Here is a 23,946-nt window from a genome sequence, read left to right as displayed (position 1 = left end):
TGTTTTTTAAATTTTTATAGAAGTTTATTTATTTTGAGAGAGAGAGAGCGGGAGAGCGAGTGAGCAGTGGGGAAGGGCAGAGAGAGAGAGAGAGCGATAGAGAGAGAATCTCAAACTCGTGGATCCCGACTTCAGGCTCGAACTCACTTTCTGTGAGATCATGACCTGAGCCCAAACCAAGAGTCAGATGCTTAACCAACTAGGTCACCTGGGCGCCTCTTGCAAATTAATTGTAAGGTTTTAAATGGTGAATATAATTTGCTGGCATCTTTTTATACTTCTGTACCTGCAGATATAATCTCAGTGGGTATTTGAGCAGGGGGGCCCATTTACATTTAAGTTTTATATAATGAATATGTGTTTAGTGTAACTGTGTGCTATGTAAAAAATGTGTTGTTTATCTGAAATTCAAATTTCTCTGGGTGTCCTGTATTTTGTTTGGTAGTCCTCAGCACATTGTGAAGGTCTGGTTCTCATAACACTTTTTATTCATTCATGTTTATAGAGACACTTGTATACAAGGCACGCTTTTAGGCACTCAGAGTACAGCAGTTGGTAGGGGAGGCAGACTGTAAGCAAAAAATAAAACCAAAAAGTGGTGCTGTTGGAAGGCAGAGTTGGAATTAAATTTTTTTTAATGTTTATTTATTTTTGAAGGAGAGAGAGAAAGAGAGAACAGGGGAGGGGCAGAGAGAGAGAGGGAGACACTTCTGTGTCTCCAAGGCGGGCTCCAGGTTCTGAGCTGTCAGCACAGAGCCTGATGTGAGGCTTGAACTCTCGGACTGGGAGATCATGACCTGAGCCAACGTCGAACGCTTAACTGACTGACGTACCCAGGTAGAGTTGGAATTTTCAAAGGGTAGCCAGAGAAGATTTCACTGAAAGGTGGTATTTGAGGAGAGACTTGTGGGAAGTGAGGGAGTAAGCTGTGACATGCTGTGGGAGAAGAATGTTTTAGGCAAAGGGCACATTGTGCACAAAAGCATGGAATTTAGGGCCCCATGTGGGGCTCAGTTATCTGAAGAGGTCAACCTTGTCTCCTCAAGCATATTTTTAGCCATGAAGGGAAATTTATTCTCTTTTGTAATTAAAAAGGTCTGGGGATGCCTGGTGGCTCAGTCAGTTGAATATCTGACTTTGGCTTAGGTAATGATCTCACGGTTCTTGAGTTCGAGCTCCACATCAGATTCACTGCTGTCAGTGAGGGACTCTGCTTCAGGTCCTCTGTCTACCCGCCTGCCCTTCTCCCACTTGTGCTCTCTCAAAAATAAATAAAACACTTAAAAAAAAGTTACTAAAAAAGTTCTGGAGTGGATTTCAGGTACAGCTGGACTCAGGTTTTCAAATGATGACACCAGTATTCTATCACTTCTAGTTTCCTCTGTGGTCGCTTCATTCTCAGGGAAGGGTTGTCTTTCCTATTCTTTCCAGCAAAAGTCCCAGGCTTGAATTGTATTGGGTTGGCATGGGTCATGTGACCATCACTGACTGACCTAACGGATGGAATGGAGTCTCCATTCCTGGGACCAGCATGGACCTTCTGTTCCTTTTGAACTGCACAAGTCGAGATGAGCAGATGGGGATTTGCTTCAGAAATACAGGGTGCTCCCATGAGAAGGGCATAAATGGTGGGCAGCATGCCAACCTCCCCTCCTTGTAGTCTTTCCATGACCTTAGACCGGATACTGAGCTTAGTGGTTTTTTTCTTTCAAGTGGAAATAAAATAATTTCATTCTTCTTTCTTTCACAAAGATATTTTAAGAAGAAATAAAGAAAAGACCCTTTTAAAAAAGACTAGAAAGAACATCAAAGCCATAGTCTTTCCCAGCTCCTCGCCCCTTGTACCTTCAAGCCAGCGTCCATGTCAGCCAGGACCTTCCCAACTTTGATTCTTTTGGGTAGGTTGTGTTTTCTAAACCCAGCTGGTTCCTGTTCTCAACCCTGTTCTCTCTGTTGACAGGAGGCCCAGAAGATTAACAATGGCTCGAGCCAGGCAGATGGCACCCTCAAGCCAGTGGACGAAAAAGAGGAGGCAGTGGCAGCCGAGGTCGGCTGGATGACTTCTGTGAAGGACTGGGCGGGGGTGATGATATCTGCCCAGACACTGACCGGCAGAGTCCTGGTGAGTCCCCAGCTGCTTCCTCCTCAGGGAGGCCTGCTGTCTGGTCCATGAACCTACCATGTTTCCCGGTCTTCTCTAGGCTACAGACCACTGGGGCATGGGGGTGAATAGCAGGTCATGGGGTAGAGGCTGGGTCCTCTGTGCACATAAGCCAGGAGCGTGAGGGAGGATCTGCAGGGTGGGCCAGCACCTGGGGCGAAGAGGGTATGTTGAGGGGTGTGTAGAACATTTGCTCTGCCAGCAGAGTCGGTGTGTGCACACACGCACACAGAAGCGTGCACACAGGCACCCACACGCACAGACACACACATATCCACACAGCTTGATAATCTTGGAGAGGAGAAGGGAGTCAAAGGAATGTGTGCTCAGAATTCCACCAAGAGCCCATAAATGATCAATGCCAGGATGCACAGAGTTCTCAGTATATGCCCATTGGCTCTGTCGGGTCTGCTCTGGGTCAGGAGTTTCCCTGAGAAGAATGCTGCCTTCCAGATGATTTCTGGTTACGATTCTGGAAGCTGTTTTGTATGAGCTGCCCTTCCTGGGCTGGAAGTTGGGCTTGGTCAACAGTCATTTGGCCTAAAGAATGACAGCTGGCTGAATCAAAGATCAGGCAGGGCCATTGGAAAATAGGTGCTACACCCAAGGTGCTTCAGCGAGAGCTCAGTGAGGAGGTGACAATAGGTGTGGGGAGGTGGTAAAAGTTTCACCCATCAGAATCCTTCTTGGGGAGAACTCTACATTATATTTGGGATAAATATCTCACAAACTGATTGAAGGAGGGACTATGACACTGAATGTCATGCTCGCATCACAAAGGTGGTGGCCAAAGTCCTCAAGGAGGACTGGGTTCTGTTAACTGAGGGAGCTTTTGGCAGCTGAGCCTCCTGGAAAGTCTGGAAGCTGTGGCTGATGTTAATTGCTGGCACCATAGAAATGGGGGAGGTTTAAAGCTGGGGTTCTGGATAGGAGGAGAGAGCAACCAGCGAGGCCAGATGCTGCCTGGAGGAGGACAACCCGGGTCTGTAGGACCCTGGAGAGACCAGGTGGCACAGAGCGTCTACTGCGGAATTGTAGGTCATTTGCCGCTATGCTGTGTTACCTTTATTCTCACCTCCCTGCACAGTCTTCTTCAGTAAAGGCTCCGTTGCTGTTTGGTGCTTGTGGATGAGTGGATTCTGTGGGAAGCTGACAGAGGGTGAATTCTGGGTCTGGGTATTCATGGGGAAGAGATGCAGCAGTGCATGTTATACCTGTGCTAGCGATGCAGACCGTTTGGTTGCACGAACACAATGCCTGTTGCTTCCACATGGCCGCCGCACACAGCTCTGATTCTCTCCATCGGCATCAGCCAAGAGTTTCCAGGATGACTCGGCTAGGCATTTTTCGCGGCCCAGTGGAAAACAAGGAATGGTCTACTTCCACTGTACTGTGGATGGAAGTTATTGAAGGAATGTGTGGAGGAGAAATGCTGAGTGCGAGCATCGCGTGGGTGTGCGTAGGGGGCGCTGAGTGTGGGAACATAGGGCCATCAAGGTAGCCTTTGTGGCCCATCACAGAGAGGGGCCTTTGAGCTAAAACTCCCATTTCAGGGTGAACTGAGCACATGCTTGGTGACAGAGAAGATATAGGAGATAGAAGCATCCCTGAGCTTGGAAACAAGAAAGGGACCAGTTGGTGGGCCAGAAGCTGAGGAGAATCCCTAAATAATACGTAATAAAACAAAGAGCATTTGAGATGAGTTTTGAACTGTGAGCTAACATTATGAACGCCCACCCAGTAGAGGGGGTCATCCCAGAGTGAGGGAACAGTGGCAGCAGAGAAAGGGCATGGAACGCAGAGGGACTGAGGCTCAGATGGACTGAGGGGACGACAGACCAGAAAGATGGGCTGGAGGCAAGCTTGTCAGATCTTCAAATGCCCAGCTGAAGAAGGACTGAATTTTGTAGGAAAAGGATATTTTGAGGGAGGAGCATCATGTTTGGTGGTTGTGTGGAGAGAAATACAAGGGAACAAGTAGGGAGCAGATTGGTAAGGCGGGAGCATGATGTGCTAGGATCCGTCAGGACAGTGAGCTACCATGCTGGGGACAGGCCATGAGCAGATGACCACAGGGGACCCGCCACAGCAAGGCCTGAATGAGCACCACACAGTGCAGGCAGGTGGGTGGCTGTGGGTAATGCTGCGGAAGCAGAACTAAGAGGTCAAGGGCACCAGTAGCCACACAGATACTACTGCTCACAGTAACACTGAGAACCTCCCGTGAGCCAGGCACTGCGTGCGGCACTGTGCATTATGATCAGGTTGGAGGGCAAGGACTGTGTTGTATTTGTTCCATCTCTGCCATTTGCTGCTGTGTTGTCGGGGTTCATTACAAGGAAGCAAGCAAGCCGATCTTCTCAATGGATTTGTCTCCAGTTTACATTTGAGGAACCCAAGGCATAGGAAGGGCAGTAACTTACCGAAAAACAGGCAGCCTCGAGTCGCAGAGCCAGGCTTGTACCTGGAGGCCTCTGGACTCCCCGTCTAGTGCTCTTTCTGTGTCGTGACTTCCCAGGAGAAGATAATGCCTCTTCTTTTCCTAAGCCACTGTCAGCTGTCGCATTGGCTGTGACATTTTGACATTACTGTCTGAGCCAGTTAGGTCCTGAGGCAGTTTGGCTTGATTCGCTTAACATTTGCAGGGACAAGCACAGTCTGCCTACGCCTCTTTGCCCCTGATGCCAGCTGCTCTCTGAAGGTCTCCTTGGAGAAAATCCTGCCAGAGCTGCTCTGGCCCACTCATAGCAGGCCTGGTCCCGCTGCACACAGAGAGCGGGAGTCTCAGCACCTTCAGAACAGGCCTCTCCATTAGGAGAAGGCGCATCTCTGCTCTGAGTAAGGAGCATATTTCACACAGAAGTCTCTGTGCACACGAGAAAGCAGCTCTGTCTGTTCCGAACCCAAAGCTGTGTTTGTCTTGAGCTGTCCAAATGTTTATCCTTGCAACAATGGGATTAAAGCAAGACTAGACACCCAGCTGTTCAGAGTTTCCCTATTTAACTTTTAATTTCTTTGGACACATGGCTCAGGAGCTTGGCCGCCACACCTGGGCTCCTTCCTTACCTGTCTCGTTGTCATAGGCGAGAGTCTCAAAGTGAGGCATTGTGGGTAAGGTGTAGGTTGGGGAAGACTCTCCAGACGACCCCAGCACATCTGTAGACTCACCTGCTGTCTGGGATCTCTCAGATTCATTCAGTGAGTGCTTATTTCTCTCCTGCCCGAGACACTACTCTAGGCCCTGGGCATAAGGGGAGTAACAGACATGTAGGGTGTGAACTATTTGTAGTGATAGACTAAATATAAGGTTGAGCTCATTGTGAATAAGGATGAATGATAGTCACCACTCCCCGGTCTTTTTACGGTTCACACTTGGAGCATTGGGTCTCGAAACACCTGTCTGGTGCTCCCACCATGGTAGTCAGGCTTAGCTTTATAGAAACAGTAAGACTGGACAGTCCCTTCTCTTGGAGCACATGGCAGAAGGGTTTTGCATCAAGGTGGACACCAGGCTGTCAAGGGTTACTGCTTCCTTTATTTATAAAAAAATTAAAAAAATTTTTTATGTTTATTTTATTATTGAGACAGAAGCAGAGCATGCATTGGAAAGGGACAGAGAGAGAGGAAGACACAGAATCCAAAGCAGGCTCTAGGCTCTGAACTGTCAGCACAGAGCCTGATGCAGGGCTCAAACCCACAAACCATGGGATCATGACCTGAGCTGAAGTTGGATGCTTACCCGACTGAGCCATCTAGGTGCCCCCATAAAAAAATTTTTTTAATGTTTATTTTTGAGAGAGAGAGAGACAGAGAGAGAACAAGCATGGGAGGGGCAGGGGGAGAGGGAGACACAGCGTCCAAAGCAGGCTCCAGAGCCCAATGTGGGGCTCGAACTCATAAACTGTGAGATCATGACCTGACCTGAAGTCAGATGCCTAACTGACTGACCCACCCAGGTGCCACTCCTTTATCTTTTTAAAAAATTAAAAATATTTATTATCTTCTGGTTATAAAAAGGGTGCATGCTTATTTCAGAATTGGGGAGTATCCTGGAAGAATTGATGACAAAGTCTGCGTTGGGACTGGGGATTGGCCCACACTGAGGGACATTTCAGGGGCAGCAAATGCTATGGAGATACGTCCTAGCTGTTGGGTGTTGCTGCGGCTTTGCTAACTCCATCTCATGTTATCCCTTTTGTGCACAGACTCTGGGAATAAGTGGTTCTCTGTGCCAGGGATTGCTTCAGTGAGCACTGTAAGTTGGGAAAGGGATCATGGCCCTCTCCGTGTAGTGGCTGCTGTGAGCCAAGTTTGTGGCCCACTGAAAGCACACAGCATCTCACGATTTACATTCTACATGTTCACATCCCCCTGACTTTGCCTCTGTGTCTCTTTGCTTATTTTCCCTTTGTCCTGATTTCCTTACTCTTTTATTCAGACTTTACATGTATGTGGCTATGTGTTCCATTACAGTTTCGTGAGCTAAATTAAATTTTTCTAAGAATAAGGCAGTATATTTAAGTAAAGAGGGCAAGGAACAGAGTTGGCTTTTGTATTGCTTGGTTGTACTTTATAGAATCCTTAGCCAAAATGAGTATTAGAGATAGTCTAGTTCAGGGTTGGTAAGGTGTTTGGTAAAGGGCCAGATAGTAAAGATTTTAGGCTTTGCAGACCATAGGGACTCTGTCACAGCTACTCAGCTCTGCCACTGTAATTTGAAAGCAGCCATAGACAATACAGGAGTGTGACTGTGTTCCAGTAAAACTTTATAGAAATAGGTGATGGGCCAGATCCGTTTTCGTAGTCATGGACTGCTGACCGTAGTCTATTAAAATAAGGGAATTGAAAGGCAGAAATTGGAAGAACTTCCAGAGGAGGTAATACAGCACAGGAGTGACAGTCCCGGAGAACCTATCTGTAATGAGGAAAGTTACAGACACACACATATACTTACCCCATCTCTGTTAAGCATCTTGTTTCCAAATATTCGTATTAATTTCTACATTGATCTCAGAGAGGACATCTCTCTAAGAAAAAAAACTGTCTCATGGCCAACCATGGCCTCATCTCTAGGTATGAGCAGTAGTATCTACATTCCTTGGGCTGAACCTCAGTCCCTTTACACAATCAGCACTTTGTGCTTCTCTTTAAAGACTGGTTTTACCCATACAGTCATTAGCTCCTTGAGCAAAGATAAAACTCTTAGAATTCACTCTTTTTGGTTATTTCCCCCATATTTCCCATGCCACTGCATTTAAATATTGCTCCGGGAAACATATAAATCTAATCCATGAACCGAGAAGATAGGTGACTTGCTTTCTGTCATTGGGATGATTTACTGAAGAAAGAGAAAGAAAAGTCTTTCCCTTTATCTTCCCCAAAACATCGCATGTGTGGCATTTTACATTAACGTTATATACAGAGGCTGGGCCGTTCTATCTTTATCTCCTAGGGCCCAAAAGAAAATATGTATCAACTACGCCTTTCAGATAGAAATAATCCTATTGGTTTAACAGAGTTAAATAGGCACGTTCTCTGCTGGGCCATTTGCACATGAAATTGGACTAGTTGAACGAAATGGAAGTGCGTATGGGCATATGCTTAATCAAATATGTGACATTTATTGCCTTCATTTCTCCCTTTAGGTGACTCACGGTGCTGCTGACATTTCTCATCAGCATCCTCTCCTTTTCTTTTGCCGGACTGCCTGGTGGCCAATTCATGCACAGCTCACATTTCCATCTCTGTCTTCCTCTCATCCATGCCCCTCCCCCCTTTTGTTGCATTTTAGGCAAACCTGCATGAAATTTTTATATCATCTACAAATGTCCTGTGTGGCAGAAAGACCAGCGGTGTCAGGGGCCTGCATTCTTAGTACGAAGGTTCTCAGAGAATAGGTGGATCCCATTGTCTGTGCACTTGGGAGTAAATTGAGATTTTCTTTGAGTTCTGACTCCCCTAAGAGAGACTTCTTTTAAAGGAAATGCGTGGCAGTCCCTCTTCAGGACTTAGTAATGGCTCTTCGTTTTATCCTGTACAAAGAGTTTATAATTTGGATCTGAATCAATAAGTCAAGGAAGGTGTGCTTTCTTTATATCATTAAACGTGAAATGTTGTCTTCTGTTGAAAGACGCACTAGAATGCACTAGCTTTGTTACTGGTGACCCAGCACCACTGGGTGGGAAAACGGGAGTCGCAGAAATCACTGAATCCAGCAGGCACTCATGATAAGTGGTGAGCTGCTTGTCACTGAAGATGTTCAAAGAGAGGCAGGATCGCATTTGGTGCCATTGCTAACAGTTGGTCGGACTTCATCCTCATTGCTTTAATTAGGTTCTATAGAAAACTAGATCTAGAAGATGCTCTAGGATAAAAATGGTTCCCTGGAACTTGGACAGACTTCATTTTTTCCCCTTTATGAGGTTGTCAATGCATATCAACGTGAAAGGCTCAAAGATGTCCTGCAGTAAGAAGGCAGAGAGACTGCTCTGCCCAGCACTTCCCATTCCTGTTTCACTATGGAACCCTTTCCTCATGAGATACCTGTAAGGCATCATAAAGAACGCACTTTGGGAAACACTTAAATAGCCCAGGCATTGGCAAGCTATAACCCATGGGCCGAATCTAGCTCACTGTCTGTTTTGTACGGCTCACAAGCTAAGGATGGTTTTTACATTTTTAATGGTGTTTTAAAAAATCAAGAGAAGAATATTTTGTGACATGTGGTATTATATGAAATTCAAATTTCAGTGTTCATAAACAAAGCTTTATTGGGACACAGCCATGCTCACTCATTTACATATTGTCTGTGGCTGATTTTGCAACGTGCAGCAACGGCGGAATTGAGTAGTATCCACAGAGTCCAAAATACCCGCCAGCCTAAAATAGTTCCTGTCTGGCCCTGTGCAGAAAAAGCTTGCCAGCCCCTGAACTAGACCATTAAGTTCCCCTCTGCTCCAGGACTGTCTCCAAGCAGTCAGCGGGACCTGCCCCATGGTTCCCCAGAGCACAATGGACAAGGTGTACCATCTAGCCCCTCAGGGGAACATTTATTTCACATTCTAAACCAAATGATGTGGCAGAGATGGGGAGACAGAGGCCAGAACCAGGTGGGCCTCCAAGTTCTGCAGCAGGTTCACAGCTGACTCAATTTATGGATTTCCCTTTCCCAAGGTCAGTGGAGTGTGTCTGGGAATTCTCTGGCAGGATCCCTCCCTATATCTCCACCTGCCTGCATCCCCTGCATTTGAGCCCACCCCAGGCCCTGCCCAGCAGCCCAGGCCCTGCCATGGAGGGCACACCTGGCTTGGGCCTGCATGCCAGGTGCATCGGCCACACTGGCTCCTAGTCTGCCCTGCCGGTCCGCAGGACACGTGCTCTATGAGCCGGCCTCTCTGGAGCATTCTGTAAAGAGCAGCTGTTAATTTTACAGGCTGCTGTGTTGGCTCCTCTGGCCTCCCCTGTGAAAATGAAGGAGAGTTTCAGAAGTGAATCCTCAGCAGCTCTGGGAAGAGGAAGGGACTTTTGGCCCAGGAGCAGCCTGCTTCGTTCTGGCTGTTTTTCTCTGACTCCCAGGGGCCTCTGGGCTCTGGTGGCAAGTACTTCTGCCCTGTTGCCTCTCTCCTCTGGGGTTTCTTGGGTGCGTGTGTTGTCCTACCACTTTATCTGTCCATTCCTTCACCTATGTTCCTTCATCCATCTGTCCTGTCCACTACCCTTATTGGTGTTTCCCAGCACACAGGATTGAACGTAGCACAAAGTGGATGTCTGATAAATAAGGTAGGGCTCTGCAGGTCTTTCCTTTGCTTCCCTCACCCTTGCTTCTGTTCTTTCTGTTTCAGCCTCTGTGTCTGGGCTGGAAGACAGGAGCCCTGCCCCTTTGCTAACCAGCATTATCTGACCCAGGGCTCCTATTCTCCTTTGATTTCCATCTGGCTCTTTAGGTCTTTAGGTCTTTTCCTCATTTGGTTGGAACCAACAGGGAGGATAGGTAGAGCACTTAGCATCCCCAACATCCCGCTTTCCTCTCTTCCTGGGACACGCATCCTCAGGAAAAGATGCTAAGGCTGTTGTGCATGGTAGGAACCCAGCCTCTGCAGCCATTCCACTGAGTCCCAGATCTACTATCCTCTAGGGCTTTAACCCCAGGCTAGTTACTTTCATTTTGGTGCTCCAGTTTCCTTATCTCTCCAGTGGGCTTAGTAATAGACCCTGCTTCTTAATGGTGTAAGGACTTGATGCATCGATGCATATTTGATCCTTAGAAGAGTGACTATTACGTGGTGGGTGCTTACTAAGGATTAGCTATTATTGTGTTTGTCACTGTTGTGTGAGCCCAATGACATGCCACGGAGGACGTGGGCCGATGTGGAGACACACAGGGGTAGAGAGTGGAGGATAAATCCTTTCCTGCAACAGAGATGGAACAGCCTTTGGATCTCACCAAAGGCAGACTTCCTCTCAGAATGCCGCACCAGCTCGGGGCGTGGCCATCAGAAAGGGGGCTGAGAATCCCAAGCAGGCCGTGGTTTGGGTCCAGCCAGCTGATGATGTTTGCTCCATAGACACAATTCAGGCCCTGTCATTTCTGAAGCTGGCTCATGCCAGCCTGACTCACTAATATCAAGTCGGCCAGGAAATTCTCACTTCATGCGGCCTCCCGGAGCTGGCTAGGATCTGGGGGGCGGGCTGGGCCCACCTTGGGAGCCATACATTGTAGGTGTGTGTGTGCCATAGGAAATGTCTTGGCAGGATGACAAATGGGTCTTGTTAAAAGAGATCAAGTGCACTCACTGTGGTCCCCATGTCTATCTAGTCCTTCCGTGAGTGGGGCGAGGCCGCCAGACACACAGAGCTGGTTTTAGAGAGCACGTCATCCCCAGTATGTGGGGAGGTGTCTTTAACCTTCATTTGGTCGGGCAGTAGCCACAAATCTGTTGGAAGGATGCAGGGAAGTGTGCTGTCACCAAGAAAGGACACAGATTCTGCTGTACATGTAAAGCATCTTCTTTGAGCTCTTCATTCATTCCTTCAAGCATTCCTGGAGGATCTGCTGGGTGTCAGACATTATTTAAGGCACTGGACACGTGTTGGTTCTTCTAGCAAAACTTGCAAAGTGAAATCATCCAACGTGTTGAAAGTGCAAATGTTGTATCTGCGTTTTGCCATAATGCTCTGGGTGGCAAGATCTTTGAAGTAGTTTGCTCATAAGTCAGAGCCCATGACCTTTCCATCAGTCCTTGGACAAGCCTGGGAGCCCAGCACTTCTAGTCCTGATCACATATCCTGTGTATTCCCGCTGCAGGACCCGAGGGGCCTGAGCAACTGTGTTTCTATGACTAATGTTAAACTAGCTTCTCGGTTCCCCAACCAGTAAAAGCTGGCACCCCCTGGAGACTTTGTCGGAAGTGGAATGTCTGTATTTGGAGTCCACCATCTTGTGCTGGGAGAGTTTTCTCACTTGGCTCTTCTCCCAGGGCCTAAGGATGCCGATGGTTTAGAAGACCTTCTTTGCCAGAAAAATACCCCAGTGGACTGAGACTCTCCTTGGAGCCTCTATGTCAACTGTGCGGAAGTGCGTTTAGCAGGGAGACTCAGAAATAGAGATGATGCTGATGACAAAGTCGCCAGCCGCTGTCATTGCCGGGGGCACGTGCTTGGAAAGTCACACTTGGGACCACACGCAAGCTGATGCTTCCAAGTTTAGTTTACTAGGCTATGTTTAGGAGGAGGCAGACTGACTCGTGCCTACAGGCCCCAAACATCCCAATTTGGTGCACTAGAAGCCCCATTTTTAGGGTGCGGGTCCAGAATGAGGCTTTCCTCCGAAAAACAACTGCGTCAGGGGAATGACAACAACAGAAACCCACCATTTGCCCTAAACATTTTATTGCAAAATATGTACTCTAGAACCTGAGTGGTGAGGGAACCAGGACAGGACATTTGCTTGTCTGTCTTTCTTTTTTCTTTTATTTTTTTTTTATTAAAAAATTTTTTAATGTTTTATTTATTTTTGATACAGAGAGAGACAGAGTATGAGAGGGGGAGGGTCAGAGAGAGAGGGAGACACAGAACCGGAAGCAGGCTCCAGGCTCTGAGCTAGCGGTCAGCACAGAGCCTGATGCGGGGCTCGAACCCACGAACGTGAGATCTGACCTGAGCCGAAGCCTGAGGCTTAACCGACTGAGCCACCCAGGTGCCCCTTGTCTGTCTTTCTTAAGGAATTAGGGCACTCGAAATCTTCATTAAACACACCCAGGCCTTTTAAAAAGCACCAGGTCTATCTCTTTGCTCATGCAATTAATTTTAGTTCATAAAATTGGCCTGGTGCTGACGTGGAAGATCATGATGAAGCTGGGAAGCTTGGTTCTCAGTTCCCAGACCTGCTGGGACACAGGTCTTCCCCTGGGGCACCTTTCAATTGTATGTGCCTCCTCCCTGGGCAAGCAGACCTTCGGCCTTCCTTGTTTGTTGGACGTGGGTGAATCCAGAAAGTGAATGGACTCGTAATACTGGTTTCTCCCACCTGTGGAGAATCCAGGGTCTAGCTGATTTCCCTGAAAGGGCTGAGAAAGCCTCAGCTTTCTAGAACTGTTCCCAGCCTGCTTTAGCAAAGAGGCTGAGTTTTGACCTTTTTCCCATTTCTCTTTTTAGCTTGTGTGTGTGTGTGTGTATGTGTGTCTTGGTGAAATGACCATCCTAAGGAAAACAGGGAGCAACTCACTGAAAGAGGGAGAAGAAGAAAAGATCCTGTTTTCACACTACCTTCCCTCAAATTCAGGCTTCACTTACATTAAAAATAGCTTGAAACGGAGGCTGAATCACAATAGGGTGGCATTTCAGAGGCCAGGCTGTTGGCTTCCCAGCTGCCACATGAACCTGCTAGGCTTGTTGGTCCCTGGGCCCCGATTTGCACAGGAAGGCATAGGGTTTGGAATCCCCCCATTCTCCCTGTGTGTCGTATTAGATCTATCTGTAGCTAATTATATCTGCTGGGCACTCACAGGGCCTTCTCTTGGAAACTGTGCCCCAGGGGTGGAAAAGAACTCCCTGCAAAGGAAAGGGGCTGCTTTCAGGACCTGTCTAATCCCACAGGCACCCACATGGGCGCCCTGGGAAGCTGCCATAAGGTTATTGTCTTCCTCTGAGCCATGAGATGGGCAATTTGGTGACCTTAGACCTGTCCAGGAGGAAGGCTTAGATCATTAGAAAAAAGGCAAACAGTTGACTCACCTAGGTTCATGCGGTGTGTCTCTCTGGGCTTTAGGGATTGGTGATAGTATTAGAGATCAATGTGAGAAATAAGAGGAGAGATGACAATCACTTTCTCTCATCTGAGGAATTGTGGTCAGCGGAAAACTAACCGGGTTCTTATCCTGGCTCTGCAGTAACCTCCCTGGTGACCTTGGGCAAGTCAATTCCCTTTTAAGCTCTTGACGTCTCCAAGAACAAAACAAGAGGGTAGCAATAGTTTATTCCCTTGTAGCCCCAAATGTTCTTGTGTTTTCTCTTTCCTTCTACTGTCCTTCAATCCATAAAGGCGGTGGGGGTTGACCTCAGACCTGTAGTGCACCTGGCAATGTGCTAGGCACTGAGAGAGCTTCAAAAGGGGAAAGAAGTGTAGACTTCTGCTCATCTGTTGGAGCAACTGGAGAGGCAGGAGATAGTCCAGTCCATGGTGTCCCCCTGTGGCCCTTCCCTGGCTTTGTGTCTTGCTTATTAATTAATTAATTAATTAATTAATTAATTTTGAGAGAGAAAGAGAGATCGAGAGCATATAAGCAGGGGAGGGGCAGAGAGAGAGAGAGAGAGAGAGAATGAATCCCAAGCAGGCTCCACACCGTCGGCGCCGAGTCCAGTGCTGGACCCAAACTCACAAACTGTGTGATGGTGACCTGAGCCAAGCTCAAGAGGTGGACACTTAACCAACGGAGCCACCCATCATTTAAAATAAAATCTAAAACTCGCTTTGTGATAAGGCCTCGGACTCACACTCACCTAGGGTTCTTTTCTTTCTGGACTTCTCTCCAGATGGATCTCGGCTTCTGGCCGAGGGAAGAGAGCCTCTGAGCGTGGAGTCAGCTGGGAGGAAGGATGCCGTGGGAGGAGGGGTCACATCCCGAAGGCTAGGCCTTCCCCGGGGGAAATGCAGGCTTCTTTTAAACCATTTCAATCCTGGATCCTCCTCGAGTTAGCTTTAAACAGTCGGAAACCTCCAAAGGGATCATGTTCTTACTTGCTTGCCACACAAGCACCAAAATGGACTTTAACAGAAGCCTTCCTTCTGACTGAGCAGCCTCTGGTTGGGGAGACCTTGGGTGAGATACAGCCTCTGTCCTTTGCTATGTCAGAACTGCTGCTGAAGGAAGTCACCGGGTTCCTGGAAGTCTGTTTCTCTTCTGGAGGTAGAAGCGGTACCTGTCAACAGAAGAGGCAATTTATTTAAAACAGTTAGAGTGGCAGAAGCACCCAGGAGGGGCTGAGCAGCGAGGAAGATTACTGTGGCGAAAATCCTTGTTTTATTCCTGGAGCAGGGTGCTGCACCCCCGGGGCTGACGGGAGCCACCAGGCTAACCCCCAGATTCATAGCAAAGGTGCCAACGCTGTGGGGTGTTGATGGACTTGGCATGGTGGAAATTCCCCTAATGAAGCTTCATTTTAGGTGAACTTTGATGAACTTAAAAAACAACCACAGCAAACCCTCAATTGACTATTTCAAGTGTTCTGATTAACATGATTTAAGGAAAGACTGTGAATCCTTGGGAGGAAGGACTAAGCGGTTTCCTGGGTGCTAAGTTACAAAACATCACTGTTCCTCTGATCTGTGCCCACTTTGCAAACTGGTGGGTTTACCTGGTGGTTTTTCCAGAAAGTTTCAGCGCTAAAGCAGGTTTCCATGGCATCCTGGCCCAGAAGGAATTGCTGTATGGGGGCTCAGGGTCATCTCCAGCAAACAAACCTTACGGAATTAATGAGACAAGGCATCCTTTGTGCCCCCAGAGATACAGTTCCTCTCCCCTGGGGTTTGATAGAGAGATCCAGATAGAGAGACCAGAAATAAATAAGAAACTAGATTCTCTTTCATTTAACTTTCTCTCAGACACAGCCTCTGGTGCTAATTATTTCTGCAGTAGATTTTGTCAGACTTTGAATCCCTTTCCTTTTGCCATAGGTGGTATAGAGATGCAAAATGACATGAAAAACAATCCTCTTTCCCGAAAGATAATTTGGTGTACATTAAACAGACACATTAAGCCATTTATAAGTGAGCTGTTTGTTCTTAGGGATCTGGAGGAAATCTGAATTTCTAATTCCATGCTCTTTTAATAATTTTCAAAAGAACCAACGGTAATAATTAAATGTCTTTGAACTTCCCTAGGCTGTCTTCTGTTCCATGGTCTCAAAGCATACGAAAAGAAATAGAATTCTCTACCTTGATGAACTCCTTAAGAGGATGGAGGGGATGTTGGCCCTGGAAGGAGCTTTTTAGTGGAACTGGGGGAATTTAAGGTAAAGAGGCTCAAGGAAAACATCCATGGTCATTCTGAGAGCTTCAGACTTGGAGTGAGGACCTAAAAGCCAGTGTGTCCTTCATAGCCTTGGCTGCCAAGACTTGAGAGCAGGCTAAGGAAAGAGAGGAAGGGCTTAGTTAAGGGTATTTGTAATAAGAATATTTGCGACATGTAGCATTTTTTGGCTTTGGTGTTCAAGGATTAAAAGAGATCTGATCCAGGGATTGGTGAACATGTCATCTCCTGGGCCCACTCTGATTAATTGGTCGTGGTTCCGAGAATGCTTTGCTGAAGATTCAAGGCTCAGCAGCAAAGACTAATTGGGACTCTGCTCTCCAGAATGCTGTGACTGATTAGTGATTCCTGCCATGAGCAGTGACTTGGGGGTGGGGGTGGGGGGAGAGACAGTACCAGTGTGATTTACGCCTTACTATGCCTTAACTATCTCTGTTCTAGATCATTTTCCCTAAAGTTCACTTCATGTGTGATTCAAGTGAGGCTTGTCCAAGATCACACAGTCAGTCCCAAGCAGCATATGGGCAAGAGCCCATGTTTCCTGACTGTGTCTAGCATTCGATACCCCAGCTCCATTGGCTAGTCTCAGAGAAGCAGAAAGTCATCAGCTTCCTGTAAGAGCCTTCTTTTTCTTTTCCTTTTTTTCGTGTTGTAGCCTGATTTTAGTTTCTTCCATCTGGAGACCTGCTTTAGTGTTTGGAGAAGCGGGGGGTGGGGGGTGGATTTCAGGTCCACAGTAATTCTACAGACAAAGAGGAATGCAAGCGCCATTTCCCTGTTTGTTAGGATCATTCTAAAAACTCTCTTAAGCAGAGAGTACGTGCTGGTCACAGCCCTTCTCACTGCAGAGCTTTGCCCTTGGTGCCCTCCTGGGTTCTACTCCCCCAATCTCTGAGGATGCCCGACCTCTGCTCCACTCACTGGCACTCTGTGAGACACTTTCAGTGAGGCCTGATGCGTCATCATTTCTTCTCTTGCTTCAGAAGCCTTACCTCCTATTTCTTCCTGTCTTCCTGTTTTCTCCCTTACTGTTTTATCTCTTCAGGTATTCATGCTCACATCTTAGGATTGTGCTTACAAAGATAAATACGCTTTGCCTCTGACCAAGAGCAGTTCCTGCCCAGACTTGAACTTAAAAGTCTGCAAGTGTGGCTGGGTGGAAGCAAGGGTAGAGTCCTCAGCTGTATCCTGGGAGCCATAAAAGTTTGCTAAGATTTTATTGCCTCCATAAAGAAGAAAATAGGATTTCAAGGCTTCAAATATGACAGATAAATACTAAGGAAACCTCCAGCTTTTGTCACAGCAAAGTTCTCTTTACCAGGTTTATGAGTCTTTCCATTGTGGCTGCACCTTGGAGTCTATTTCATTCTGATGCCAGACAGAACCTTCTCCAGGAATTAATGCAAAACCGGGGCCGGATAGAGGATTTCAGACAATTGGTAAAACTTTGGAAGAAGACTAATAAATTGTGCTCTTGGGCCATAACTCATTCCTAAACCCCTCATCCATTCCTCAGTTCTTGCTCCTCCCCTTCCAGCCCACTGGGGATTGGAATAGAGCGCTGCTTTAGCTCTGAGACCAGGGCAGGGATTGGATTCTGGGCTTGTAGTCGACAGGGCAGTGTGACAAACAGGGCTGTGCTTGCCTGTGCCAGGCCATTTTTCATGCTCGGGGTGGCTGGGATCCTTGGTCAGGGTTGAATTTTATCATCAGTGGCTAACCGGGCACAACTGCAAAAGGCTTAGCTTACATTTCCACTCACAGCTCAAGAGATCTCCACATCTCACCTTCTTTAGAAACCAGGTGCTGTGCTGGAAGACCAAGAAGCACCCTGGGAGTGTTTCTGATTTGAGTGCTTGGTGGGAAACTGATACACACGCCTTACATCCTGGCAGTAGCAGAGTCCTTGGACTTCCCTGGCCCCATGCTCCTGTCTCCATTGTCCTGTCTGAAGCCCTGTGATCTTCCTTCCTCCATTATAGCAGCTGCTGTCTCACTCTCCTCTTTTGGCCTATCCCCTCCCTCTGGCCCACCTTGCATGCTGTTTGTTCCCAGATGCCACTTTCATCCTTAAAGCCAGCTTTGCTTTGGTATCCCCATGGCTCAGGGACCCTTAGTAGCCCCTCATGTCCCCAAGCCCAGACTTCTTTGCACATGGTCAGGGCTCCCCATCCATGGCCCCCGCTGTCTTGCCAGCCAGGCTTCCCACTCATCTCCTCCACATGCTCCAAGTGTTCAAATCCTGTTCACCTTTATGGTGCAGTGCGGGGTCTACCCTCCTGTGTAACCCACCACTCTTGTACACTGTTCACTTACACTTGTGCATGTGACTTGTGTGCTCCGTGAAAGACAGCAGCCAGATGGCTAAGGGCCCTGGCTGTAGAGCCAACCTGGCTGAGTCTGACTTTTGCTTTGCCATGTACTTGTGTGACCTAGAGCTAGTGACGGGGCCAATAATAGTACCTACTTCATGGGGTTATTATGAGGATTAAATAAGCTAATATTTATAAAGTGCTTAGAACAGTAGTTGGCATAGACTAAATATTATGTAAATTGTTTGTCAAATAAGTATAGTAAACCTCAAATTCCTTGAGAACAGGAAACATGGATTTTAATATGATAATCACCTTTGTCTTATACTGAGCTAAAATACTCCTTAACCAGATTGGGATGAAATTTAAGGAAGGGGTGAGAGATAGAGAGAGAGAGAGATGGAGAGAGAATGAATACGTGTGAAAGCACTTTGTCGTTTCTTCATTCAACTGATATTATTGAGTATCTGGAAGTACAAGGCTCTGTGCTCAGTAGTTAATGATCAAAATGGAATGAGATATGGTTTCAGTATTTAAGGAGCTCACAGTCTAGAAGAAAGGACAGAGATGTGCGTGTCTAAACATGTTGGCTCTAATACGAAGACAAATAGCAGACATTACTCTGATCTCGCCCCCATGTTACAGATGAGAAAACCAAGGCACGGATTTTTTTAGTAAGTTAGGTGAGACCACACATCCAATAAGTATCAGAATTGGGATTTAAACCTAGGTTTCTGTGACTCAATGGCTCAGGTTCTTTTTACTGTACCAGAGTACTTCTCATTCAAGAACAAGTGAAGGAAGAATGCCTAAAATAAAAAAACACAGCAAACAACAAATGTTGTGAGGACGTAGAGAAAAAGGAACCCACGTGCACTGTTGGTGGGAATGTAAACTGATGTAGCCACTCTGGAAAACTGTATGGAGGTTCCTTAAAACATTAAAAACAGAACTACCACGTGATTCTGTAATTCCTCTACTGGGTATTTAGAAGATGTTAATTCAGAACAATATATGCACACTTATGTTTATTGCAGCGTTATTTACAATAGTGAAGATAAAGAAGCAATGCAAGTATCCATCAATAGGTGAATGGATACACACACACACACACACACACACACACACACACATATACATACAATGGAATGTTACTCAGCCATAAAAAATGAAATCTTGCCATTTGCAACAACATGGATGTACTAGAGGGTGTAATACTAAGTGAAACAAGTCAATCAGAGAAAGACAAATATCATATAATGTCACTTGTGTGGAATTTAAGTAATAAAACAAATGAATAAACAAAGTAAAAACAAAAAGAGACAAAAAAACGACTCTTAAATACAGAGAGCAAACTGGAGGTTGTCAGTGGGGGTGAGGGGTAAAATAGGTAAGGAGGATTATGGGTATACTTATTTTGATGAACGCTGAGATGTGTAGAATTGTAAAATCATGATACTGTATACCTGAAATTAATATAACACTGTATGATTATTATACTTCAATTAAAAACAAAGTTTGAGTGAAGGAATGAACAAAGGTGTGAATGAATGAATTGGAAGATTCCAAAGACATGGCTCCAGGAAGAGAAGGTCAAAACAGGGGTTTACTGTGTGTCCCATGTCCGGTTGGGCAGTTAATAAACCCCTGAAGCTACAACCATTTGCCCAGTCAAGCATTTACTGTGGCGGACAGGCGGGACAGTTTCATTGCTTCCTTTTTTGGGGCCACCTCACCCCTTTTGTCATACCTTGATGCCCTTCAGCCATTTCTCTCTGAGACAAAGGTGGTTTTGTATCCTTCTCCTTTGAGAAATACCGAGGACAAGAAGTGGATGTGATGATGGGTGGAAAAAGTACTTAACTCTTCACTCTTCGGTCTACTTTCATCATAATGGGTCCATTTGGAAGGCTTCCAAAGGTACAGGGACAATATCCACTGGGCTTCATCAACCACTGAATGATCAAAGTGGCAGGGAAATCTGGAGTGAGGTTGTCTGGTTTCCATGGCAACTGCTGCTTGCCTCAGCCCCACACACATGCTTTTCTTTCCACATAGGCCTGTGTTTGTTTATTATTGGCTCAACTTGGGAGTGCTGAATGGCCTTGTAGGTGCCGTCTACACGTCCATTGCTGAGGTCACTCTCAGTTTGGAGATGGACCCACAGGTTAGGGGTTAGAGGCACAAGATTTGTCCCAGCAAAAGAGCTCTCCTTTAGGAGCCCAGGCTCCTGCTGTCTGTAAGCATAATGACAGAGATTCCCAGGGTGGGGATGTTAGCGATGTGGTTCTAGAACCATTATAGTCACACACTGTGTTGGGTCTTGCGGTAAATTCCAGACTTCCCTGGGGAGCTGATGGTGGTGCACACACCTTTCATAAACAGACTGCCTGCTGCTCTCTGATCTGGCTGAGTGTGCTTAGGCTTGAGAAGCTCTAGACCCGGCCCTGTCCAACGCGGGAGCCACTAACCTCAGGTGGCCACAGGACACTTGAAATGTGGCCAGTCCAAATTGAGATGTGCTGTAAGAATAAAATTTCGCATGAAAAGAGAGATGGCAAAATATTATGAATACTTAATAATTTTTGCCTCGTTTGCATCTTGATATGGTAACATTCAGACAATCCATCTAGAACCTAACTTAGGTTAAATAAACTTCCTTATCAAAGTCAATCCACCTGTTTCTTGTCATTTTTTAAAGATGTGCCTCTTATGTGGACAGGGGTGAGGATTGTACAATATGGATGTACTGAACTGTTACTTAAAAATGGTTAGAATGGTCAAGTTTTACATTAATTTATATTTTACCACAATTGAAAGAAAGCCAAAAAAAAAAAAAGTCTGATGGGAAAAGAACCATCTCTCCAGGATTTTTTCTTTTTTTAAAATTTTCTTTTTTGTGTCCTTATTTTATTTTGAGAGAGAGAGACAGAGAGTGAGCGGGGGAGGGGCTGAGAGAGAGGGAGACACAGAATCTGAAGCAGGTTCCAGGCTCTGAGCTGTCAGCACAGAGCCCGACGTGGGGCTCGAACCCACAAACTGAGGTCATGACCTGAGTTGAAGTCGAACACTTAATGGACTGAGCCACCTATGTTCCCCTTCCAGGCTTCTGTCTTAAGTGTCTGGATCACTTTCCCAGAAGCCTCCAGGACCCTTTGCTATTTATCTCATGGGTCAGGACTGAATTCCATTCAGGCTTGGTTCTAAACCAATTGCTCACAAAGGAATGAGACCACCCAATTGTCTCAGATTAACTAAGTCTACACAGGAGTGAGGCCAGGGTCTCTTGTGGTGAGCTACCGGTATCCTAGAACAAAACCAAGGCTCTCTGAAGAAGGAAGAGGGGGGAGATGACAGCCTTAAAGGCAGGCAAATGTACCAGAAAATCGATGTATCTGAGCATTAGGTGAAAGCAGTCTGAAGATTTCCTCCCTGACTTGGAATATTACTCTCTTTAAATCTGCTTATGGTTGTAAATAACTCAGTTAAGCATCAAACAAATGTGCCTCCTAGGAAATTTAAAATTACATATGTGGCTTGTGTTATATTTCTTTTGACAGTGCTGTTCTTCAGTATGGGTGGTGAAACGCAGAGTCTGGGCTACTCTCTTCCACTTAAAACTTTGTGCTGCTTTACTGTGTCTTAATTGCAGTATCTGTATAATGGGAATAACACCTACAGGTAGGGCACTTAGGACTTTGGCACATAGAAAAATCTAATGAAGACCCGCCTGCATCGGGGACTGCAGGAGGCCAGTGGCCGTTCCCAGAGCTTCCAGACCCTCCCCAGCCTGCTCACCACTGCTTCTCTGGCTGGCCAGATGCTCACTGGGAGACACAGAGGAATCACCCCACAGGGAGCTTTTAATCAGATGTGGTGGTGAGTGCTTGCTGGATGGGTTTCTTTCTCTGGCTGGTCCCAAGATGACTTTTCCTAGATAAATAGCCATCTCCTGAGGCTCGTATTAGCACCATTGGAAACGAAGAGGGAATAAAAGGTCCACAAATAGGAAAACCTTCATTGGGTGCCACCTTATTAGGGTGGATCTAACTTAATTGAACTCACGCCTGCTGTGCTCACGTGTGTGGTTCTAGAACAAGTGGGTGTTTGAAGCCAGCTTGCCCAGCGCCCTTGCTCTCTGAGCCCCACTTTATGATGCTCTGTAGGGGGTTGTGCCTATCAGCAGGGTGTCTCCAGGGTATCTGAGGGGAAGAAAGGCCTGGATTTAAAGTTGCTTCTAAGCCAACAGTTGAGGAAAAGAAAATCACAAGTGATTATTTGGGACCAAAGTCACCTGTGCAGGATTTGTGGGGCTCTCCGGGGGATGTGGGATGTTCTTCATGTCATTGAAACAGACTGCCATCATTGGATCTTGACAGACTCTCATCTCAATTGCAATTGTGCCTGATGCTCAGAGAAGGGCACTGTCAGTGCTAGCAGGCGGTTTAGGGGGTGCTGGGCAAAGGGCCTGAGGCTTAGCCTGAGCACTGAGCAGCGGACGTGCCCAGGTTTACATAGCGAAATTAGCGTCAAGCGTCACGCTTTTTCTGAAGGAGACTTCCTTGTATTTTCTGTAACTTTCAATAATTTCTTAGCAGATTTTCTCCCTATTTTAAATTATTCCTATTTCCTGTTTTCTCTTTTTTCTTTATAACGCTTGTAATTCTCTAATATAGTAGATACTCTGCTTATTCATTTTGTTTATAGATATCTTCTCCCCTCCCCATTGGAATCCATATTAGCTCCATAAATGCAGGGATTTGTTTTTTGACTCTTCAGACCACTGGTGTATCATTGGCATCTAGTTCTTGGAATAGATTAGGTGCTGACCGAATGAATGTTGAAGAAGTGGATGAGAGCCTAATTAGGTCTCGAGATCCGTCTTGGTGTAAGTTAGCTTTCCTTGGGTGGTCTAACTCAGAGTCCCTTGGAGGGAAAGATGAAAGCCATTTCCACCCCAGTGGAACTCTAAGGTCAGAAAAGCATAGAGTCGCTCAGGACTAAACTATGAATATTGACTTTCTAACAGGTCATAAGGTTTGGGACTTAGTGCTTCAAGCCATTTCATGTTATCATGCCCACTATGCTGCTTGAAATAAATAGATGGAGTGGATGCTTGGTGCATTCTTCCTTCTAGGTGATGTCATCTTTAAAGGTTTGGTTTTTTTGAGAGAGAGAGGCAGACACAGAGCGAGAAAGAGAGAAAGTGAGCTGGGGAAGGGCAGAGAATCCCAAGCAGGGTCTACAAGGTCAGCACAGAGCTTGACGTGAGCCTCAAAGCCATAAACCATAATATTATGACTTGAGCCTAAATCAAGAGTCAGACGCTCAAATGACGGAACCACCTGGGCTACCCAAATGAAGGCATCTTTAATATGAAGCACCAGCAGGGTGTCACGAGGTTAAGGGGAGAGGAGCAGGTGTTCCCAATGAATGGACTGCCGGAAGCAGCGTTGTGAAGGTAGACATGATCCTTCATTCAGCTACATTTGTCTGAGCACCTTACTACCCGCTAGGCTCTGGCTGGATGTGGCTCCGTGGCTTGCTTGTGAGTACATTTGAGGCAAAAGGTATTCATGAGTAGGCCACTGAGGGAGAGAAGGATGCACATTTTCTGCCAGTTCCTGAAATGTGCCTTCATTCTTTGGTGAGGGAGGCTGAATAAGAAAGTAATGCAGGAAGCCAAGTCTCTTCAAAGGAGCTGTGCCTAGGGGCTCTGGATGAAAGGACTCCTTTGTGAGGGAAATGATGGAAGGAAACCGAAGTGATTCTGTGGTTGAACCCTGGGCTGAATGAAGACCTGAAATAAGGGAAATGCTTTAAAATTAGATTCCTGGCTGGGCTTTCAGAAGAAGACTCCTAGGGAGGGGCATCCACCAAGATGGAGGGCTGGGGCGGAAATGCAGAGGCATGCCTCATGTAGATTTTTGGTAGAGATTGGAGAATG

At 46.5% G+C, this 23,946-nt stretch overlaps 1 protein-coding gene across 1 annotated transcript in view; it reads left to right on the top strand.

Moving 5' to 3' along the window:
• The first annotated feature begins 1,348 nt into the window (after positions 1-1,348).
• KCNMA1 (potassium calcium-activated channel subfamily M alpha 1) overlaps positions 1,349-23,946 on the top strand; it is a 507,555-nt gene continuing 484,957 nt past the window's right edge. Inside the window, exons 1-2 of the mRNA XM_029919828.1 lie at positions 1,349-1,357; positions 1,961-2,122. Coding sequence (XP_029775688.1) covers positions 1,349-1,357; positions 1,961-2,122 — 171 coding nt within the window. The remainder of the gene's footprint in view (positions 1,358-1,960; positions 2,123-23,946) is intronic.

The sequence above is a fragment of the Suricata suricatta genome, chromosome 2 (assembly GCF_006229205.1).
Source record: "Suricata suricatta isolate VVHF042 chromosome 2, meerkat_22Aug2017_6uvM2_HiC, whole genome shotgun sequence".
Classification (NCBI taxonomy): domain Eukaryota; kingdom Metazoa; phylum Chordata; class Mammalia; order Carnivora; family Herpestidae; genus Suricata; species Suricata suricatta.
This window is presented reverse-complemented; position numbering and strand designations above follow the sequence as displayed.